The 22,821-nt window shown below is 33.2% G+C and overlaps 2 protein-coding genes across 2 annotated transcripts; both read right to left on the bottom strand.

The window, feature by feature from the left end:
- Nucleotides 1-6,205: 6,205 nt before the first annotated feature.
- On the bottom strand, nucleotides 6,206-15,106 carry LOC148173756 (uncharacterized). Its single transcript, XM_088035614.1, has 5 exons — nucleotides 15,093-15,106; nucleotides 11,458-11,673; nucleotides 10,734-11,243; nucleotides 8,834-9,770; nucleotides 6,206-8,761 (listed from the first exon to the last, which is right to left on the bottom strand). The coding sequence occupies exons 1-5, from the start codon at nucleotides 15,104-15,106 to the stop codon at nucleotides 6,206-6,208; spliced, it is 4,233 nt and encodes a 1,410-aa protein (XP_087891740.1).
- Nucleotides 15,107-15,622: 516 nt separating this feature from the next.
- On the bottom strand, nucleotides 15,623-22,821 carry LOC148173755 (uncharacterized). Its single transcript, XM_088036081.1, has 4 exons — nucleotides 22,700-22,821; nucleotides 17,924-17,998; nucleotides 17,791-17,865; nucleotides 15,623-17,703 (listed from the first exon to the last, which is right to left on the bottom strand). Exons 2-4 carry the CDS (start codon nucleotides 17,987-17,989, stop codon nucleotides 15,766-15,768), a joined length of 2,079 nt encoding a protein of 692 aa, XP_087892207.1. The 5' UTR covers nucleotides 17,990-17,998; nucleotides 22,700-22,821; the 3' UTR covers nucleotides 15,623-15,765.

The raw sequence follows: 22,821 nt of genomic DNA, 5'->3' as shown, positions 1-22,821 counted from the left end.
TACAAGTGTTTTTTTTTTAATTCACAACATAACTTATCTACTTATCAAGTTTTCATATCTGCATATATATTTAACGGTAGATCCGTAGATAATTTTTAGTGTGTTTTATGACCAGAGATAATATCTTCATAATTGGTAAGGTCTTTTTGCACGTTACTTTGATTCACTATATTTTGTAGTGACATTGCCGACGTGTGCAATTGACTGCACATTTTTTTTAAACAGCTCCTTATAATTTATATTATTAATTTTGTTTTTTAATATTTTTTTTTGTATTCTTAAAAAATGCCTCGTCAGTCACAAAGGAGTCGTGAAAACATCATTAATGCTATTACTGAAAATAACATAAGTACAGAATGTTTACTGAGTTGTGTTCTGCATTAAAATTAAAATTTTCAAGAAAAAATATGAAATATATATATTTAATTGTTAAACGGAGTATCATTAAAACGGAAATAAAAATTGAAGAATTAGATGTCTCTTCAAATAGTTCATTTTTAGGAGACGTAGGAGAGGCTGAATTAAATGAATTTGATATTAAACAAATTAAAAATGAGGAGGACATGGACGACAGTAAATTGCATTCATTACAAGAAAGTAAAGAAATAATTTTTAACCCATTTTCATCTGATGCAAAGAGTGTTTCTATCGAAAAGGATCGTTTTCCTTTTATTAATGTTGAATTATACCCAAAAAGAGATATAGTTGAAAATGCTGAAGTCATGAGAAAATATTTGCTTGATACTTTTCCACAAAATGAAATATCGTGTGTTATTTCATTCAAAGGGTTACATTTACGAAAACGTAGAAATGGGCCGCTTTCTATACAGTACGCGAAATGTAAACATTCAAATTGTAAGAAATTTAGAATAGAAACTTTTGATATGCCGGGTTCAGAGTTGAATTGAGAGGTACTAAAAGAATTGAAGTAAAGAAGGAACTTTTGAAGACATTTCCATCCGTAGTCAGAAGTCGCGACGCGACGTTGCCGCATGTAACCCATCATTAATTGCCGGAGGAAATTGGCAAGACCTCAAATCTTTACCGGTTTACCAAAAAGCACGTTCGGAAGCGATGGCGGCAGGCGATTTTCATAAAAATCCGTATTTAGACATATTGCTACAATCTCAGAATGAGAAGAATGAAAAGTATATTCAATTTCCCGATGGTAACATTGAAGTTTATTTATATAGCAGGCGTCAATTAGAAACTATATTAGAATTTTCGAGTAATCGCATTTGTTACTTTGATGCTACCGGTTCAGTAGTGAGAAAATTAGAATTTTGTACAAAAAGACTATATTACTATGCAGGCACGTTACGGCCAGTTTCATAATCTAATTTAAAAGCTCCTTTAGCTTAAAGGGACTTTTAACTCAAAAATTTTGTTTCATAATCTTAAATGTTCCTTTAAATCCTCCTTTAACTTAAAGGACCGACATCGACCATTTAACTGCTAAAAGGCGCCTTTAAAGCAATTCTAACCTCAAAAACTGCTCACATTTGTGCGTTCGGATCTACTAATTCTTTGATACATCTACGTAAACTGACTTTTTAGTTAATACAAATTAAACATTTATTAATATTTATAATTTCCAGAACCAACCGGTTGGCACACTTCATTAAACTTGTTTAAAAATGTATTAAATAGAAAATGCTGTTTCCTTCAACTTTTTGTCTTTATTGGCATTGTCTGACCATCGAACAAATCTAAAAGATCCGATCTACGATGAGACATTTTCATAAAATTTTGGTCTCACATAACGAAAATCATTGTGAAAAGTATGAAATTTGTTCGTCTTGCTGTTTATAAGATAATCGGAATACTAAAACTAGCCTCAAATAGCTAAAAACATCCCTTGCATTTTTGCTCCAAATGTTGAAGTACCAAAAATTAAAAACAGGTACCATAAATTTATTATTCCAACACTACATACAAGTTCAAACATGTACTTAGTAGCTATGTAAAAAAAAAAAACAGAATTTTCAAAGTTCCCGGTTGATTATGCGAACATTAACACGAAACTCCCTATTTTTAGTGAAGTTTAGAATGTGATTTCCCCTAAAAGCGCTTTTAGTTAAAAATTCGTCTGTCACTGTTTATGAAACAGCGGGCCGCTTTAAAGGAGCTGTTAGCGTAAAGGTACCTTTTGTTAAAGGCGCTTTTAAGGCCCGATTATGAAACTGGCCCTTAAATTTACAGGGTATTATTATACCATTATTAGAGTTGATTAGTTCGAAACATGACTCGGCAACGTTAACTAGCTTTTTATTAATTTCAAAAGATTTGTAACCGTTCAATGTCACAAAAGTTGGCCAATTTTAGACGTAATAGTTGTTGATTTTAGTTTTGCTCTTATGTCATCTCTGTGCTTAGGTTTTAACGAGATGACTCTATTTTCTTATCTGCAAGCTACATATAGATTCGTTACTAATCAAAACTCTAGCGCGGATTTAAATCAAATAATTTGCATCAGAAATTGTTGTTCCCATTACATTAAAATGATTTCGAGGCAACTTTTTAAAATGAAAGTAGGAAAATACGAACAAAGAATAATTTTAGATATTGTTGCAATAATGATTCAAGCCTCAAATATAAATGATTTAAAGGAATATTTTAGAATAGCTTGCATAATTTTACTGTCAACCGTAAAAGATGAATACTTTAAAATGGCCTATAATAAGCTCAGATCAATTGTTTGCCACTATTCTTCGGCTTCAGATTTAGAAAAGGACAGTACGTTTATAAACGAAGAAATTTTCGACGATTGTAATATTGAAGATGTACGCGGAAAATATGTAGACTCACTTTTTTTCATTTTATTTTTTCAAGTTTTTTTAAAGGAGCAATCTAAAATTAACAGTCATGAAGAAAATCGCCCCCCCCCCAATCAGAATTTCTAAATAACTCTTTCCATAGTCTACCGTTTATTAAATATTTACTAAATAAATGCATGCCTTTTGCTCCATTGTGGACAGCAATTTTAACACCTTTGATACAAAGGAGAAATGAAAATGCACCTCTAAGATTAAGTAATGCGAATGTTGAATGTTGGTTCAAAATAGTTAAAAAGCAACTGCTTCATGGTCAAAGTAATTTAAAAATAGGAAGATTTGTTAAAACTTTAAAAGAGAAAATTTTCTCAGATTTAAAAGCCGTGGAATTAAATATTGCAAAAGTACCAAAAAAGAAAAGAAAAACTGTGAAAAATGTTCGAATGCAACAAGAAATTGACAATCCATTAAAAGAAGAAAAGTGGGCAAAAAGAAAAGCAAAGAAAATAAAAACACACTTTGAAACTCCTCATTTAATGCGGCAATCTAATATTAAAGAATCATCACATTTAGAACAAAATAGGAGTAATTTAGAGAACAAGAAAGCGGCCGAACAAAGAATTATTGATAATAGCAACAATACGCCTCCTTTATTAAGTTCCATAGGCGAAACCTCTTCAAATGCAGAGCAAAAAACGATTTCAGATAACAATCACTTTACTTTGCGTAATGGTTTATTTTTAAACAATGAATATTATTTACTAAATTCTATTAGATTTTCATACGTTGTGGGCTCATTTTCTTTAAAAGGTAACAGCAATATTCCGCTACGAAGTAATGATTATAGAACTCTCTTGTCAATAAATAATACTTGTTTTCCTAATATGTCAGAGATTACAGATAGGGATAGATGGATATCTGATTATGTAATAGATTCATTAGCAAGTACCTTTTTAGCATCTAGATCTGACATTTTGTATTTAGATACGGTTACGGTCGCGCTCACTTTCAGCATGGAAGGACGGTCGGAAAGCAAATTAATGCAATCATGGCAACATTTTAATTTTGTCATAATTCCATTCAATTTGCTTAACGTCCATTGGGTCCTTTTCGTGCTAGATATTCGTTCAAAAGTAGTATATTACATAGATCCCCAAGGTAAACGAGAAAACGAACATGAAAACGAAATTTTTCTAAAATTGAAAGCATTTATATCTTCAAAAGATAGATATGAAAAGTATAAAAAATTAAATGCAAGAATGTGGTCCATTAAACAGTTTAGCAACTATCCCATGCAAAGAGACGCTCATAATTGCGGTATATTCGTAATTTACTATATTCAAGTAATTTCGGGTTTACATAAAATGTGTGATTTTGAAAGTTCCTGTTTACCATCTTTTGATCCCGAGCAGTTCAGAATCACTTTGCAAAACGTAATTCTCATCGCTTCCGAACAAATGATTAAAAAATGTCAAATTTGCGGTAATTCAATACGAACGGAAGAAATTTTTGAATGCAAACAATGTAATAGATCTATTCACAAAAATAAATGTGTTGACAATGTTGATAAAGACAACAGTATTTGTTCATTGTGTAGTTTATTTAAAGGGAACAACAATATTCAAAATATTCAGGCTTCACCATCAGTAGAATTAACTGAAATAGAGTTTGAAGAAATGATTAATATTAATCACAGAGATTTAAACACCATATGCCAAAGAAAAGATTTTAATTGTTTGTGCCAGATATTGGGACTTACCACCCGACCAACATCAACCTTTAAAATGAAATAATTTTGTGCATTTTAGTAGAATTTACACGGTTATTAGGTACTACAGTAGGGCCTCGTTAATCCGGAGAGGCAAAAACAAGACCCTTTCCGGATTATCGAGGCGTCCGGATTATAGTATGCAATATTTGACGGTACTAAAACACATGTTTAACTTTAGTTTCTTTAATCAATTTTTAAATGAAAGCATAAAGACAAAAATGTACATGTTCATGTAGAAAAACAGTAAGTTAAATTAGATAAAACATTAGACTTTACATAAACAAAAGACTGACGACGCATTGGCTCATGGCAGCCCGCACCTACACCCGCTCCCGCCCGTCCCCCCACAAAGCTCATTGCCCGGCCGGATTACAGCGATCACCGAACAAGCAGGAGTCCGGATTACCGAGGCTCTACTGTATTTTCAAAATTTTTTTACAAAGTATTCGAACATATTCAAAGAATTTATAACTTTAGTTTTTTGTCGCGTTTTACATTCTGTGTAGTTTATATTTTTATGGATATCTTTATTGTTGAACAAAAGTAATAAGAAAATATGACATGTATCTATCATAAGCAGAAAATTATCATTTAATAGACTTTCATAAACTACTCGTATTTTCTATGACTATTTTTAAATTTTCTATGGAATTATCTCATTCTTTGAAAAGTGCATTAGGCCTACTGGGGAAAGCACGTAAAAAAAAACGCGCCTAAAAAGCTGTAGGCCTCTATGGTGGTGTGGAAATCAGCTGAACCTGTTTATTAATCTTTAACCATCTATTAGGAAATAGGTACGTCTCAACCGAGATATCGATGTGTTTACTAATTTTGGAAATTTGGGTGAGTTTCTACACTAATTAATGTGACATGTTATAAACTTCAGTTGCAGGTCGTTCACAAAGCAAAGAATGTTAAATGTTAAAAGAAGCCGGTCCGCCATTTTGTATATGTTCGGTAGAGATGTATGTGCACCGGCTGAAATTTTATAATTCCCTATTATTAAAGTTCTTAAAAAAGATCATTTCACATTTGATTTTCATCCTCTAAAATATTGGCAGCATAAAATTCGTACTTTTATCCAGGATTTTGTACACAGGTGCAGATAGAGGCAATTGTCATAATTTTATGTAATTATAGATTTGACTTTATTGTCTTTCGTGTTATTCAAGGTTAATGTTGTACCCTTGAGTCCGGTTCGCAGGACCAGTGTTTGGACCTTTAGGATCCGACTCGATAGATCAATGTTTGATCGTTGAGGTGCCTTGATGTTGAAGGTATTGTTCGAAGGACCAGGGTATAAAAATACTGTTTTGGAATAACTTGTGTATTTAACCCAATGGTGTACATAGGTACCAGTGAAGTTTCTGTATCTGAGTCTCGTAACGTACTACTTCAACTCTGTAAAATTTAACAATAGTGGGGGAAACCACCCCTTCTCCGGGGTTGTAGTTACAACTGTATTGCTGGTTGCAACATTCCCGCCCCCGTTGAAGGCCTGGCTTCAACAAATTGACTTAAAAACTATCTATATACAAACAAACAAAATATTAACAATTATGATACAAATCTTAAGAACTAACAGTGAGACGAATACATATAGCAAACAAGCATGCAAATTCAAAACATACACTAAGATAAAAATTTCAAAACATTAAAGTCACTCTTGCACTGGCAAAACGCAGATTTTGGTAATTGCCCGTTTTACCACTCCACTGTTTGTTTTTACACTCACTACCCGCACAAGCTTGTCGTTTCCTGGGTGTAGCTCCTGAATACGCCCCATTTTCCAAGCCAGTGGTGGAAGGTTGTCATCTTTGAGGATCACCAGAGCCCCTAGGAGTAGTTCGTTGTTCTTTACAAATCTCCATTTTCCTCGCTGTTGTAGCTGTTGAAGATATTCTGACGACCATCGTTTCCAGAAGTGTTGTTTCAGTTTTGAGATGTTCTGCCATTGTCGTAACCTGTTCGTCGGGGTTTCTAGCAAATTCTCCTCCGGAACCGAAGTTAGTGGACTTCCAATTAAGAAATGACCAGGAGTTAAAGGAGCTAGGTCGTTTGGATCGTTGGATAGTGGAGTTAGGGGTCTAGAATTTAGACATGCCTCAATTTCCGCCAAAAGCGTGTAAAACTGCTCGTATGTTAAAAATGCATCCTTTGTCATTCTTTTTAGATGAAACTTAGCCGATTTTACGCCAGCTTCCCATAATCCGCCCATATGTGGAGAACGGCTAGGGATGAAATGCCACGTGGTATTATGATTTAAAAGGTCAGATATGACCTCGTTTTTAAATGAAATAGACTTCAAAAGTTTTGCTAATTCATTTTTTGCACCAACAAAATTAGTCGCGTTGTCCGAGTAAATATTTTGAATGTTGCCTCTGCGGGAGACCATTCGTTTTAGAGCGCCCAAAAATGCTTGTGTCGTGCAATCACACACCAGCTCAATGTGTATCGCCTTAGTCGCCATGCAAATAAATAAGGCGATGTAAGCCTTCAAAGTTTTGTTGGTACGACCAAATCCGTTTTTTATGTTAATCGGTCCAGCATAGTCCACAGCACAATTCAAAAACGGTCGTGCCGTTCGAACTCGCAACATTGGCAAATCTCCCATTAGCTGTTCGATTGACAGCGGTTTTGCTCGAAAACATGTGACGCAATTTCTTAAAACTGATCGTACCGCATCTCGCCCGGATAACGGCCAAAATTTTTCTCGAATGGCGGAAAGAGTCAATTGTGCTCCTGCATGTTTTAAAGAAATGTGTGTGTCTAAGATTATTAAATTTGTTACTTGATGTTTTTTGGGTAACACATATTGGTGTTTTTGCCCCTCTGGTAGATCAGCGTTACGCAATCTGCCGCCAACCCTGATTAATCCCTCTTCGTCCAGAAATGGATTTAGGGTAATAAGTTTACTTTGATTATCTTCCTGAAGGCCTTTGGTCAGTTGGCGAAGTTCATCGGGAAAACTGTTTGATTGAGTTTGCTTAATTACACACCGTGTTGCGTTTTTTAACTCGCCGCATGTCATAATTCCTTTGCGTTTATTTGCCTTATTGTTTGGGCTGGCGTTGTATCGCCATCTCAAAATCCAAGCAACTACGCGAATTAACTTTTTGTATGACGAAAATTTCGTTAACACGTCGTTGTTTGTCGTATTTACGCAATGGGTTCGTTTGATTTCTGGTAACCCAGCCGTTGAAATTTGAAGCTTGTCACTCGGCCAATTTTGTTTTGTTGTTCGAAGCAATTCTGGTCCATTCCACCAAATTTCTGATTTAAGTAATTTTTCTGGAAGCATTCCCCTTGACAGAATGTCTGCTGGATTCAAAATTCCCGGAACATGCAACCAAGTCGCCTCTTTGGAAAGTGTTTGAACTTCGGAGACGCGGTTTGCGACAAAAGTTTTCAACGTATGAGGTTCGTTTGATAGCCACGCGAGAACCACCATTGAATCGGTCCACAAGTAGGTTTTGTTGACTAAAACGTTCAAATCTCTTTTAATTTTCTGAACCAGTTTGGCTAATAGTTGCGCGCCGCAGAGTTCGAGTCTCGGAATTGAAATTACTTTCAGCGGTGCTACCCTTGATTTAGCGCACAATAATTTTACGCAGATGTTGTTTTTCGCGTCTGTTGTTCGAATGTAAACGCATGCTCCATATGCTGCTTCAGAAGCATCACAAAAGCCGTGAATTTCCGTTTGAACCGATAAGTCGTTACCTACGACCTTGCGAGGAATTTTGAAATCATTTAATTGGTCAAGTTGATTTTGAAGATTGTGCCATTCAGATAAAAGTTCCGGTGGCACCGGTGAATCCCAAGATAATTTTAATGTCCATAATTTTTGCATAATTAATTTGGCGAAGACAATTGTAGGATTAATCAACCCTAGTGGATCGAAAAGACTCGCGATTTCGGACAAAAGTTCGCGTTTTGTTAACGTTTGATGTTTGTTTGGAAGCGAATTTAACGCGAACTTGAAGCTGTCATTTCTGAAATCCCATTTTAACCCCAATTTTTTCGTGTCTTGCTCCAAGTTAAGGTTTAAGATAACGTCGCTGTCAGTATTGTTGGTGGGTGGAACTTCCATTTGATTTGAAGCCCATTTGCATAAGTTAAAACCTCCAGTTTTTAAAATAAATGTTAATTGTTCGCGTAATTTTACAGCTTCTTCGGTGGTACTGGTTCCAGTTAATAGATCGTCCATGTAGAAGTCCTTTTTTATCGCATTCGAAGCTTCAGGGAATTGCACCGCGTTATCGCTCGCTCATTGATGTAAACATCGAACCGCTAAAAATGGAGCACCCGCGGTTCCATAAGTGACTGTATTCAACTGGTAGTGTTTTAATTCGGCATTAGGGTCATCACGCCATAAAATGGTCTGATAATGTCGATCAGATGGATCAACCAAGATCTGTCTAAACATTTTGGAAATGTCCGCGGTCAACGCTACTTGGTGAAACCGGAAGCGCATAATTATTGAAAAAAGTTCCAATTGAATAGTTGGACCCGTCATAAGTAAATCATTGAGCAAAAGTCCATTGGTAGATTTTGCGGATGCATTAAAAACGACCCTTAGTTTGGTGGTAATACTGCTTTCTTTGTAAACAGGATGGTGACTCAAATAGAGGGAATTGGAATTTCCCAGGAATTCGATGGGTTGCATGTGGCCCAACAACGCGTACTCGGTCATAAACTTGCCGTAATCCGTTTTCAAACCGGGGTTTTGCCTGAACCTCTTTTCTAAGCTGTAAAACTTGGAGAGAGCACTTTTGTAGGTGTCGCCCGTATTTATGGCTGTTTTCCTGAAGGGTAATTTTACCAAGAATCTGCCTGAAATGTCCCTTTTGTAAGTTGCCGCAAAATGGTTCTCGCACATCTGTTCCTCTGGTGTGAAAGGTTTTACCGATGTCGGCACTTCTTCAATTTGCCAAAACTTAGTTAATTGGCTGTCTAAATGACTATTGACTAGATTGCAGGACAATTGTTTATTGCTTTGAGGAATTTTGACCGTACCCGACAAAATCCATCCAAATTTAGTTTCGCGTAAATCTGGTTGGTTTTTCCCTAATCTGATTGAACCGGCTAGAATTAATTCCCAAAATTTTTCCGCCCCCCCTATGAGTATATCAATTTCCCGAGATTTATTGAACTCAGGGTCTGCCAATTGCAAATTATCCGGAAGGTTAATAGCGTCGTTTGAAAATGTAAACGCTGGTGTGTTCCTGGTGATTTTATCCAAAATTAAACAATTGAAATCTGTTCGGTATGTGTTAATTCTTGATTTGACGAAAACATTCACACAATAATTGGCAGTTGTGAAATTAGTACTTTCCGGATTGACACCGGAGATTTGAACGTGCGTTTTCGATTTTTTTAACTCTAATCGTTCAGATAGATCTTTTGAAATGAAATTTGACTCCGAACCGCCATCCAACAATGCACGACAGAAATGATAGTTTCCCAATCGGTCCTTAACATAAATAAGAACGGTTGCAAGTAAAATGTGAGCAATCTCATTGTTAGTAAGGTTTGAAGAAGTCAGACTGGTTGAAGTCGCAGGTTCTGAATTAGTCGGTACATTAGCGGTTTCAGCATGTAAGAGAGTGTTATGTCTCTGCTTGCAAACACGGCAATTGTACGTTGATGTACAGGAATTAATTGTGTGGTTTTTTAAGCAGTTAGGACACAGTTTAAGTTTGGTGACTAACGATTTTCGTTGCGCGACGGGATTTTTTCTAAAATCTTCGCAATGATAAATAAAATCATTGCCTTTGCAATGTGGGCAATGCGCTTGATATTTGTTGGCAACGTTGATCGATCTTAGACTATTCTGTGTCCTGCTGAACTTGTTTTGGTTTTTATTTAGCGTTTTGTTGGACTCTATTGATTCTAATAGTTGGTGTCGTTTGTTTAAAAAGCATTTCATCTCCGTCATAGTAGGCAATTCCTTTGTTAGCGTGTTTTCCCATTCGCGGGTTGTGATAAAGTCAAATTTGCTTGTGATTAAATAAATTAAAATTGGATCCCAACTTTTAATGTCTATCTTTAATGACTCTAGAGCTTTTAAATTTGAATTTAGTTTGTCCGTGAAAGTTCTGAGAATACTAGGTGAATCCTTTGTTACATTTGGTAGATCGAATAGTGCCCTTAAATGACTTTTAACTATTAAACGTTTGTGTTCGTACCTTTCTATCAACAATTCCTTGGCGACCATGTAATTTTCCGCGGTAACCGCTAAGTCGCTAATGATATTGGATGCATCTTTTTTAAGTGCCGATTTTAGGTACTGCAATTTTTGTACATCATCTAATGCAAAATTTTTATCAATTAATGACTCAAACGTATTGTAGAAGTTTTGCCATTCCGTAATTTCTCCGTTAAATTGAGGAATGTCCAATGTTGGAAGTTTAACTTGCGTACCATTTGAATTGTTTTGTGAACTATGATTTGGATTTGAAATTGTAGGCTCAAATTTAGAAATGAAGTGTTGAGAACGTCTCATTACACTGTAGTATAAATTTTCATACATTTCGCGTGGATTTGATAAGTCCTGCTCTTGGACATTTTCTTCGCTCTCATCCGATTGAACTACCGCAGCTTTTAACGCATCTAATTCTGTTTGCACTTTATCTAATTTATCAAGAATTGGCTCAATTCGCGTCAGTCGCAATTTGAGTTCGATGACGTCTTCGTCGCTAATTACATTATTTAAAAATGACTCGAATCGTTGCAATTGATCAGTTAAAGTCGTGAATTTTGAATGCAAAGCAACAGAACGCTCGGCTTTAGGTGGCATATTAAAAGAATAACGATGTATGCAATGTCAAACAATAGATACGAATGAGCAACTATGAAACTGAAGCATGTCCGTTATGAAGGCGTGGATAGAAAAGGAAAAAGTCCACCAACCTTTGACGACGTGGTCTGTCCAATTTGCTGTGGTGGTTGTCTGATGTGGAGTTGTTGGAATTGCGGGTGATGATCCTTTGTGTAGGAATGCTGATCACTGCCGCTGAGTATCCCTGAATTGTGTGTTTTGTGGTCAACGGGGTGGTGCCTTGAAGATGCCTGCCACTGCTGCCGTTTTTTTCACGATTTATAATTTTCACTTCACTAGTTTTCTTGCTGAATCACTGAATTCGTAAATCCGGCTCGATATGGACCAATGTTGCACCCTTGAGTCCGGTTCGCAGGACCAGTGTTTGGACCTTTAGGATCCGACTCGATAGATCAATGTTTGATCGTTGAGGTGCCTTGATGTTGAAGGTATTGTTCGAAGGACCAGGGTATAAAAATACTGTTTTGGAATAACTTGTGTATTTAACCCAATCTAATAATCTAAAATTATTTAGATCTTATTTTGCTGTGCTGTGATGGTAAAAGAAACGTATAAATACTGTGGTGCGTTTATGGCTGTAACTTTTCAAATAGTTTCCACCAAACTGACCGCAAGACCCTATAAACATAATCACCCTCAAGTGGTGGTCTTGTCTGATGATCAGAATTAATCCCCAATAAATTACAGCATTTTACTGGAATTAGGGAAAAAAATATTTAGAAATAAAGTTTCAGAACATACAGACAAATATAGTAGATTACTCAACGTGTGAAGTTGAGTTTTGTTTTAATCTAATGTGGACTTGTAATAATAAAGTTGACGAATGATTAAAAAAATTTAGATTATCTTAAAAGTGCAGTATAAAGTTTTTCAAATTTTGTTTAAATTAAATAAAAATATAATTGTCAATTTTGACATGTCAAATCGCTTGCTCTCATTGTTTTGTAACTTTTTCATTTACTAGATAGTAGAAAACATATGTTAATTACTACTAAGAAAAATAAAAAAAAAAGAGTCTCAAACAATGACAAATAATTAAAAAAATTATAAACCCGGTTTACAGAAACAAAATTAAATCTTTGATTTTGATCAAAGTTTTTTACAAAACCATATAACGTTATTGGGGTTTTTACATCTGAAAAACTATGTTTGAAAAACTAAAACTCGAAAAAATGTATAAATTAATGCTTTAAAAATTATGAATGCTAGTTGGCCATAACTAGTATCCAAGATGTAAACAGGTGGGCAAAATCAAGAAATTGCGAAAAATCGCATTTACCAACACTAATATTGTTGCCAAATTTTTAACAGCACTAGAATTGTTAAATGTGCCTTTATACAATCTACTGCTAAAGTGATACTGTTACTCTTTACAATTTAGAATAAAATGAAATATTTAACATTATTTTAAAGTGACATAAGTAAATTGCAAGTATAATTAATTTCAATTAAATTATTGCGTTAAACCGGCCTATACTTAGTTACTTACTATTGATCAGAATTAAAAATCGATTGTTCTAAAATTTACTTTTTTAGCAATGAAAGTGAATTGTATAAAGAAAAATGAACGTTAGAATAATCAATAATTTTAAGAAATAAATTAAAATTAAAAATTACAACTTTAATTAAAATTAATATTTAATTCCATCAAATGTCAGCAACCAAACTTAAATGCGAGATTAAATTAATTGCAATCAACTCATAGTAGGAACGGGGTCATTGATTAAGAATACAAACATTGATTCCAAGCAGACCAACCCAAAAGTTCTAGGGGTAAAATGTATTGTTGGGTGCATATTCTGTTCATACCATGGTGCATTATTTTTGGACGCAATTGTACCAGTGAAGTTCTGTATCTGAGTCTCGTAACGTACTACTTCAACTCTGTACCATTTAAAAATTAAAATTTAACAATAGTGGGGGAAACCACCCCTTCTCCGGGGTTGTAGTTACAACTGTATTGCTGGTTGCAACAGTTAACTTGAGCAAGCTGCATTCGCTGCAGGATAACCAATCGACGAACACTAAGAAATAGAAGTAGCCAATAGAATGAGGGCAGATACGAAAATGCATTTCACGTTTTGTTGTTTGTCTAGTCCGTCATGTTGTTAGTACATAATGTAAACTTCTTTATTATGTTTAAAGTTATTATTCTTTATTATGTTTTGAAATTTCCCAATGTAACCTAGTGTATGCACAAAAGACCTTAGCTGGTCCCACCGCCTAACAAAAGCGAAAAAATTGTTTAAACCCACAGGGCGAGATTACAACCCTCTGACGGTTGATGGAGGCAAACTTGATATGGGAGATTTATCAGTGAATTTTTCTCTATTTTTTGGGTCTAATGCCATTGGGGTACATTTTCGATTTTTTACATTTTTACAGGGTGAATTAAAACGGGGCGAGATTACAACCCTCTGACGGCTGGTGGAGACAAACTTGATATGGGAGATTTATCAGTGAATTTTTCTCTATTTTTTGGGTCTAATGCCGTTGGGGTACATTTTCGATTTTTTACATTTTTACAGGGTGAATTAAAACGGGGCGAGATTACAACCCTCTGACGGCTGGTGGAGACAAACTTGATATGGGAGATTTATCAGTGAATTTTTCTCTATTTTTTGGGTCTAATGCCGTTGGGGTACATTTTCGATTTTTTACATTTTTACAGGGTGAATTTAAACGGGGCGAGATTACAACCCTCTGACGGTTGGTGGAGACAAACTTGATATGGGAGATTTATCAGTGAATTTTTCTCTATTTTTTGGGTCTAATGCCGTTGGGGTACATTTTCGATTTTTTACATTTTTACAGGGTGAATTAAAACGGGGCGAGATTACAACCCTCTGACGGCTGGTGGAGACAAACTTGATATGGGAGATTTATCAGTGAATTTTTCTCTATTTTTTGAGATGACTGCGACCGGGGTAGATGCTGGATTTTTACGATAACGGTGATGAAAAAGACGACATTTCAACCCTCTTTGATTATCCCTTTTCTGTATATTTTACACCAAAGTATTGATTGTCACAATGGGAGGTTATTATTCCAAAGTCAAATTGCCATAAATTTGAAAGAAAAGTAGCGAAAACATGAAAATACCCACGAAATTCCAATATTTGTCTGGTCTACTGTAAAAAAAGCCGAATGCACGTTGTGTTGCCTATGTTACGGCGCAACCAAAAAGCCAATCCCAAGCTAACTTCAACGACATAGTTTTGGATATCAGAAGGGGAAGTAAGAAAAATTTTAAAAGAGAATTTAGGTTGTTTTTGTTATATCACAATTAAATTTTGTTACAATATATGTAGTATAGTATAAAAAGTTAGAGACAAAATTTTAAACCACGGCCATTTAAACATTCACATTTCATGTGCATCAAAAGTTCAGTCTGCTCTGGATTGCCACTTTCCAGCCATTTCAAAATTTCGCTTACACTTTCGGAAAGATTCTTTCAAATCCGCCAAAGTTTTACAGCATTCCTTCACAAACATCTTTATGCTGTCTCAAGATTTCAACAAACATCCACAACTATTTTGAGAATTGATGTGAATTCAAATTGGAGCAAACGAAATAAGAATATTTCTGTATATTTGGCGTGACATTTTTAATTATGTATTATTATAATAAGTGAAATAACTGATAAATAAAATAATTGACTAGTTCTTTGAAATTTGTCAGATTAGTGACATCTGAAAACTCTAACCTTAAAAATGGCATGGTTACACTAGGAAAACAGTGGAACTAAAACGTTGGTTTCACAGTCGAAAAGTTACTAAAGTCACGTGAGTTAGTTCCGTATAATGAAAATACATACATATATCTACATATTACATGCATGTTTCATAGTGTCATAGTTACTAATCAACAAACGACAGGGTTCTTGCCTAGTTACTTACTACTATGGGAGTAGAAAAAATAAATTATTATTACACCAAAGTAACGACACGAACGTAAAATTAGTTTGTTTGCTTTATAATTATATAATTTGTTTTTGTAACACAACTACTAACTAAAATTGATTTTCTTATTTTGTGATATTAAAAAGGTACAGATTTTCTTATCTTACTTTGTTGTAATTAAGAGAATTGTTTATATTTAGTTATAATTTTCATTGAACATATAAATAATAGTTTGTTTTTTTTTCAACTTATTTTCTTACCATATCAAATATTATGTACCAACTAACATAAAGTCGTAAGTCCCGGTTTAATGAAATATTAAAAAATACTCAAGTAGAAATGTATAATTTAATCAAAGATTAAGGGCAAAAAAATGAGATTATTTTCCATTACAATTTACAGATTCTCAAACTACCTTAAAATCAGCGAAATGCACATAAAATAAAACAGGGTACATAACTAACAGAGAGAATGATTTTAACATTCATAGCTATCCTCTACAATTGTTTCTACGTTTGGTTCATCTTGCAGTGTTTTTTTCTCAAAATTTTCTAAATACCTGATGCTAACTTTACGATCATCAGAGAGATGAAGACCAATTAAAATTTTCTTTAAACCCTTTCTTTCATTTCCTTCAAATTCAAATGCTTCATAGTATTTTTTCCGTAGACACTGTTTTAGGGCCTTCTTTGCAGAATCTTGTTTATGCCGCTTTAGTTCAATTATAATTACTGCACATTTTGAAATAATAATTAAATCAAGCTTGGGTGAGCATCCCTTTTTGATTGCAAATTCTGAAAAGCAATCCAACTTCCCACAACTAGAAATTAAAATCCAAAGGTCACAGTGAAAGTGAAAATGAGCTTTTGGTAATTCTCGGTCGGTATACAAATTTTCCACAGATTTTTTAAACGCAACATATTTCATAGGTTCATGCTTCTCTCCACTTCCTAAAGACATTAATGCATTCACAAATGACTTTTGTTGTTCTACAGTAAACAGGTTAGTTTTAAATTCTACCAAAGCATCCTGAAGTTTGTCTGTAAATACTTGTTTCAATTCTAGATTCGGAATTTGTAATGTCCAATTCCCATCATTCTTGTCAATAACGTTAAAGTACCCACATTCTGTGAGGAACTGAAGAGCTAAGTCTACCTGCACTAGTTCGATACAATTCAAAATTGATTCACATAATGATTTCAGATTATAAATATCGTTCAACTCTATAGTTTTTGTTTTGATGGAAATTTTCTCATTGTCTCTAACGGCAGGAAACACCTTCTCCCGCATTTTTTCGAATTTAAATAGTTGGCAGATATATTTGGTTCCAACCGATTCAACCCAATAACTTTTTCGTACGAGATTCGGTAAATAATTGGCAATAGACACAGGATTAGAAATAGTTGTATCTTTGTCTCCCACTACAGTGTAATTGTTGTACCACATAGCAATTTCATCAAGAGCTTTTTCTCTTTGACTTTCTTCTTTGACACAGTTGTTAACTAAAGCGTTTACTTCTTCCCTAGTAAATCCAAAGTATTTATAATAACCATAATCATTGTCCAAGAATGTTCTACGTTTCACATTGTTAGCTCCTAATGAAATCATACCACCTAATGCAGTGACAGAAAAAATTATTACTCGTTGAACAAATTGTGCTGATATCTCATCTTTACATAAAAGACGCATTAGTTCTCGTATGAAAAACATAATCTGTTGGTCTGATGAGTTTTCTCTAAATAACATATTCATAAAAGGTGCGTCGAACTCGTCAATCAATATAATAATGTTCTTATGGGTTTGTTTTGTTTGATAGTGGACCGACAATACCTCGATCAAATATTTAAAAGCCCTTTTTATGTATGATTGTGCTGTGTTACGATCTATTGCCTCTTTCCAATGATCATCATCATCGGCATATTTCAAATGGCGCAAGAAACGTTCAATATCCAGTCTTCCCATATTGTTACTTGACCAGCTGAATTTTTCACCATCTTCGTGAATTAAACATGTTTTATATTTTCTAAACTGCTCCATTATCATATCTCTAAGACTCTCCAAAAATTCGCTATATGACGTTACTGTTAATTGTGCAAAATCAAGAAAAATTACTGGATGCTGTCCGCAATGCTTGCGAAAAAGTCTTTTACTTTCACAATCATGATTCTCTATGCATTCTTCAGTGCATTTGTAAATTCTGAGATCCTGGAAAAGTTTATATTTCTCCAACTTTTGTTGTTCACTGCTGACAATTTCAAAAAACTTCTCCAGCTGTTTGCAAGCCATAGTCTTGCCAAATCTGGGCGGCGCAGTGAGAAGTATTCTACGTGCATCCTTCATAACGCATTTAATAAACATAGACTTGTCCACAAAAGTCGATGACCAACGAAGAACTTCAAAAACCAAGTCAGGATCCTGAAAAGACATAACAAATTGTAATTTCCATGAATTCCTATTTGAACATAAAACAAATTGTACATTTGTTCGAAGCAAGTTACTTACGTATTCACTTTCATTTGAGCCTCCGCAAGTGTCCAAAGATGTTACATCATCCAGTAAATTTAATCCAAGTAATTCCTATAACAAAAGTGTAATACCATGTTACCGTGTGATACAATAATATGTCTGGTCTTACTTGGTCTGAATAGACAGGTTTACTTTCGACTTTTCTGCGCTTTGATGAGGATGAGGAGCCCTCCATCAGATCTACCTGAAAAAAATTTTATATTCAACGAATTTTTTTATCTGTAATCTGTATGAGTAAAAAAATATTAACAAAGTTCCGTTCAAAATGATTTAAAAAGATTCAAAAAAAATTTTTTACAATAAATAAAAAAATGACCAATACTAAAGAGAACAAAATTGTAGCAGAATATTATACACCATTAAAAACAAGACAACCATCTGAACTCCCAACAATTTAAAAACAGTTACAAATCTTTTACCCAAGATAAAAAAATAAATATACCAAAAAATATCAATGAAGTAACTCAAATAAGAAATCGTAATTTTGCCATTGAATATCTCAATTCGACTGTAAATAAAAAACTAACAAAGACAGAATTTTGCAAATCTAAAAATATTTCTAGAAATTCCCTAAATATGGGACTAAATTCAGTTGGAATTAAGATTGCATGTAAAACGAGAACAAAAGAGAACAAATCGGAACAATTGGGAACAAAAGAGAGAAAAAATAAAATAAAAAATAAAAAAATATTCGATAATGTAGAACATAAAGCAGGTAGTCGTAAAAATATAAGTTTAGATGAAGAAGCACATAAATTAATTAGTAAATCTTTAGAAACTTTTCAATCATAAATGGACAAACTAGTTTCATACATTCCCAACGATGAGAAAGAAAAATGGAAAAAAGATTTAAAACCTATTATTACTGAAATAGACAGATTAGAAGATGGAGCAAAAATAGTCGGTTTCAAACAAGAAGTAGTAGATAAATATATTGCAAGAAAAACAGCTAATTTATTCCTTGAACAATTAATTATGACAGACTGTGAACTAGAATCTGCTAATAATAAAATCGATGAATTGGAATATAAATTAGACAACTACAATAATTATGATCCTAAGAAATTAGCAGAATTAAGAAACAAAACAGTAGTAATACCATCAAACATCGATGATGTAAAGAAAAGAACTCTCAAAATATTTGAAAGACATACTAAAAATATGAGAGCAATAAATGAAAAAACTCAAAAATTGTAAATTAAATGGAAAGTACTGTATTCAAGAATTTAAATATATTCAATGAAGAATATCCAAAATTCAGAAAAAAGTCTTATTCAACAAGTTAATAAATTAAAAATTATTATTTTTATTCTTGCGTTTATTATCGTAATTGTTATTATTGTTTTCTTAATTTATTACTTCAACGCTAATAAAAAATAGTTCAACAGTGTCCATGAACGTACCTATGATGATACTAATACGTGTCCATAAGCTAATGTATCTGTAGAATTAGGTAAAAGATATCTTTTATCATCTTTCCAACTTTTTCTTTACTTCTTCAGTAAAAATATCATGTTTATGACTCCTAATCACTCTCTGTCTATGGAAGTATTCAGTTTGATTGAATAAGCAATTTTTGTAATCTTCAAAACTTATTTCTTTCTTCAATACTGCTTTCTTGATACCTTTTAATTTTTTTGAAACACACGTTTCAGTTCTGTAACTGTACATTTTTGACCTTAAACCTATGTATTCTAATATCTTAATACCATTCAATTCATCTTTGAATTTCCCTATTACTTTCTTATTTTTATCAGAATATAATGGATGGTCCTTTGGATAATCAGATGTATCAAAATAGTCGGGTTTGTTTTTCATAAATTCATAGAAATCAGCCATTTTAATCTCATATATGAAACTGTCGGTATCTCCATAAAGTTTTATTTTTTCATTAAATTATTTTTTAATTACATTGTAATGGAAGTTATACATTAATAATTTCGATAAATCTAATACGGCTTGCCCAATGTAAATTGGTTTATTAAACAATACTTTGGTTTTATATTTGTGAACTGCTGCCAGGTGTTTGCTAAATATAGTTCTGTGTTTAAAATTAGGTTTGTTTATCGCTTTTTGTAATTTTTCTTCATCACAATATAATTTAATATTTTGTTGGTTTCTAACAGATTGCATAGACTTACCATATGGTGCATTAACCATTAGTTTCCAGAAATCTTTTTCAAAATCATTTTTCGCCTTCTGTCTTTGTTCAGTATTAAATTTTACATTATACCTCTGTGAACCTTTGTTATTCTAATACCTAAACTTTTGTAAAGTTTTAATGTTTTGTAATGAATTATATAATTTTTCTTATCATAGAAATGACAAAGTAGTTTTTCTACTTTTCCGCCCGGGGGAATTCTATTTTCCGGAGCCAAAGGCAAGTCATTGAATTTGTTATGAATAGCCAAGTCTACAGGGAATGCTAAATCAACTTCTAAAACATAACCGGTATCACTATCTGATAACAGTATACCATCAACATTTTTAATTTCATCACAAGTCAACCATTTAAAGGTTTTTTCTGGTAATCTCTGAGATAAAGCCCATCCATATAGATTATTAGCATCTATATAGATAATCTGAGTATTTTCATCTGCCTGCGAATACCTGTTACTACACTGTGAAATACCTCCTCTAATTCCGTTTTCAAAAAACAAATACATTTCATAATCAGTTAATAATTCCAACTTCACTGAAGTATATTTGAGCATACAGTCCCAAGCTAACCCCGGAGTTGTATAATACCAAACAGGATCCAGTCCATAACTCTTTTCTAAACATAAATCTCTAAAATTTTCAAATACATCAGTTAATAGCAAAACATCTAGTTTTAAGTATAAATCATGCCATTCACCCAAGTTTTCAATTTTAAAATATTTCCATACTTTCACTGCATGTTTGAATTCTTCTTGAGAAATTCCTTCTTTTGTGAGCGAAGAATAAAATTTATCTATTGATGGAAGTTTTGTTTCAGAAAATTCCTTTTCTAATTATCTTGCTTTTCTCTTTCCTAAATAACACATCTAATTCATGATTTGAAAAGTATTTAATTATTTCTCTCAACTGACTTGATTCCAGATTAGATGACAAATTGTCTAGGCTACTTGCTAAAAATCTAAATGAATCGATAAATCTCAGTTCGATATATCCATTATCATCCATTCTTAAAATTTTACTGAAAGAAATATATTTCTCTTCGTTATTAGGTATTAATTTCAATTGACTTTTATCTTCTCCTAGATTTTTTATAAACAAATGACAATCGTAAGCGCTTAAATTATGAAACAAAATTGGAATAAACAATGGTTGTCTATATTTCAAATTGCATTTTCTACAAGCAGCTCCTCTATATTTTCCAGTGTAGTGATCATGATCTCTTACTTTTGGGTTTTCTATAGAAAAAAGATAACAAATTTTTGTTTTTTTATATTCTTCTAGTTCGATATCTTTTATGGGTTTATTTTCTTTTAATAACTTGTATATTGTTCTGGCATATTCAGTTATTCTTTTTATAAAACATTTATCACTTTCCTCTCCTCTGCAAATTTCCAATGGGTTACCAATATTATTATAAGCACTCTTAATGTATAATCCATAACCACAGGGAATATGAAATTGTGTTTTATGAGTATATGATGATTCAGGATTTGGTTCGCATGTATGAATAGGTTTCAGAATAGATTCAAAATCAGAATAAATTACATACGGATGTCTTAACATTCTTTGAATATTTTTAAATTTTAATATATTATCTTCAGGCATGTTCGGAACACATGGTTCATTACTAAAGCACACATTTTGATGTTTCTTTAAAGCATCTTCAGTTCTAGCGGAGTAGTTCTTCTATAGAAATGTTTTTTGTTTCTATTTACTTCCAACTGATCATTCAACAATCGACTCAAATTCTTGATACAACAATAATGATTTTTGTCTTTATTTCCAAAGTATAGTAAGTCGATATTCATTTCATATATTTGCTTATTATTATGATACAAAGGATAAAATATTTGTTCTTCGTAACTAAACACGGTAACATTAATTTTATTATAAGATAATAAAGATATATAATAAGAAAGCATGGCAAACATAAAAATTTGAATTGGAGCATTTGAAAAACCATAATTTAAAACTGAGAGATTTATTATACATGGGATTGGTATATGAAGCGTAGTAATTATTTTGAAACAGCTATAACACAGGAAGATAAATATAATCACTCAGTAACTGACAGTGTTGCCAACCGTGGGAATTTTTTTGGCTTATTTAGCTGAATTTCATACAAAATATATTCGTTTAAAGATGATTTTCAATAAAAAATTCCCACGGTTGACAACACTGTCAGTAATTTAAAATAAATTAAATGATTGTCATTAATAATACTATTATTTGTTGTAATATTGGGTTACACGAGAGAGATAAAGGACGCGATTTTAAGAATTTTTCAAAAGATAACGAAATTACATGTGAAGAAATAGAGTAGATGGAATGAATGAATATACAGGGTGTTCAAAAAATAGCGGACCAACTGATAAGAACGTCAAACTCTAAGACGCTGTGAATTGGAAATGCTGTTTAAAATTTTTATTTGAAGCTTTGTAAGGGAGCAAAATAACTTTAAATATTGCGAAAAACGGCAACAGTGTTCAATTCTTTCGGTAATTATTAGGAGTATAATTTTGAGACCAGAGCAACACTTTGGTAGTTACAATTATTAATAAATCATGTAATTGGTTACTATGGTTTGCAATTAATTTTGATAACACTTGACCAGTAAAAGTCACAAAGCAGATCAAGAACCATTTGTTCTCTTCTTGGTGTGCGAATAGTCCTGGGTCCTCCATGATCCTGATAAATTTGGTTCCAATCGGCCCGTCTCACGTACCTGTTGATAAACTCGTTGAAAAGTATTCTTGGAGGGAATTTGCCAGTTAGGAAATTCACAAGCCTTACTGCCCCTTACTGCTTCTCGACTGTTTCCATCACGTGTCGGTATATTCAGCAAAA

This window comes from Gnatocerus cornutus, chromosome 5 (genome assembly GCF_029298725.1).
Source record: "Gnatocerus cornutus isolate USDA-ARS CGAHR chromosome 5, icGnaCorn1.1, whole genome shotgun sequence".
NCBI classification, from domain to species: domain Eukaryota; kingdom Metazoa; phylum Arthropoda; class Insecta; order Coleoptera; family Tenebrionidae; genus Gnatocerus; species Gnatocerus cornutus.
Note: the sequence above shows the minus strand (reverse complement) of the source record. Positions and strands in the feature narration are given on the sequence as shown.

Coding starts and splice junctions, on each gene's coding strand:
- LOC148173756 (XM_088035614.1), bottom strand. Junction 11,244..11,457: donor GACAGACCACGTCGTCAAAG/GTTGGTGGACTT, acceptor TAATGTAATTAG/CGACGAAGACGTCATCGAAC. Junction 9,771..10,733: donor AAGGAATTGTTGATAGAAAG/GTACGAACACAA, acceptor TAAAATCACCAG/GAACACACCAGCGTTTACAT.
- LOC148173755 (XM_088036081.1), bottom strand. CDS start 17,989: ATGGAGGGCTCCTCATCCTCATCAAAGCGCAGAAAAGTCGAAAGTAAA. Junction 17,866..17,923: donor AACCTGTCTATTCAGACCAA/GTAAGACCAGAC, acceptor CTTTTGTTATAG/GAATTACTTGGATTAAATTT. Junction 17,704..17,790: donor GCTCAAATGAAAGTGAATAC/GTAAGTAACTTG, acceptor ATGTCTTTTCAG/GATCCTGACTTGGTTTTTGA.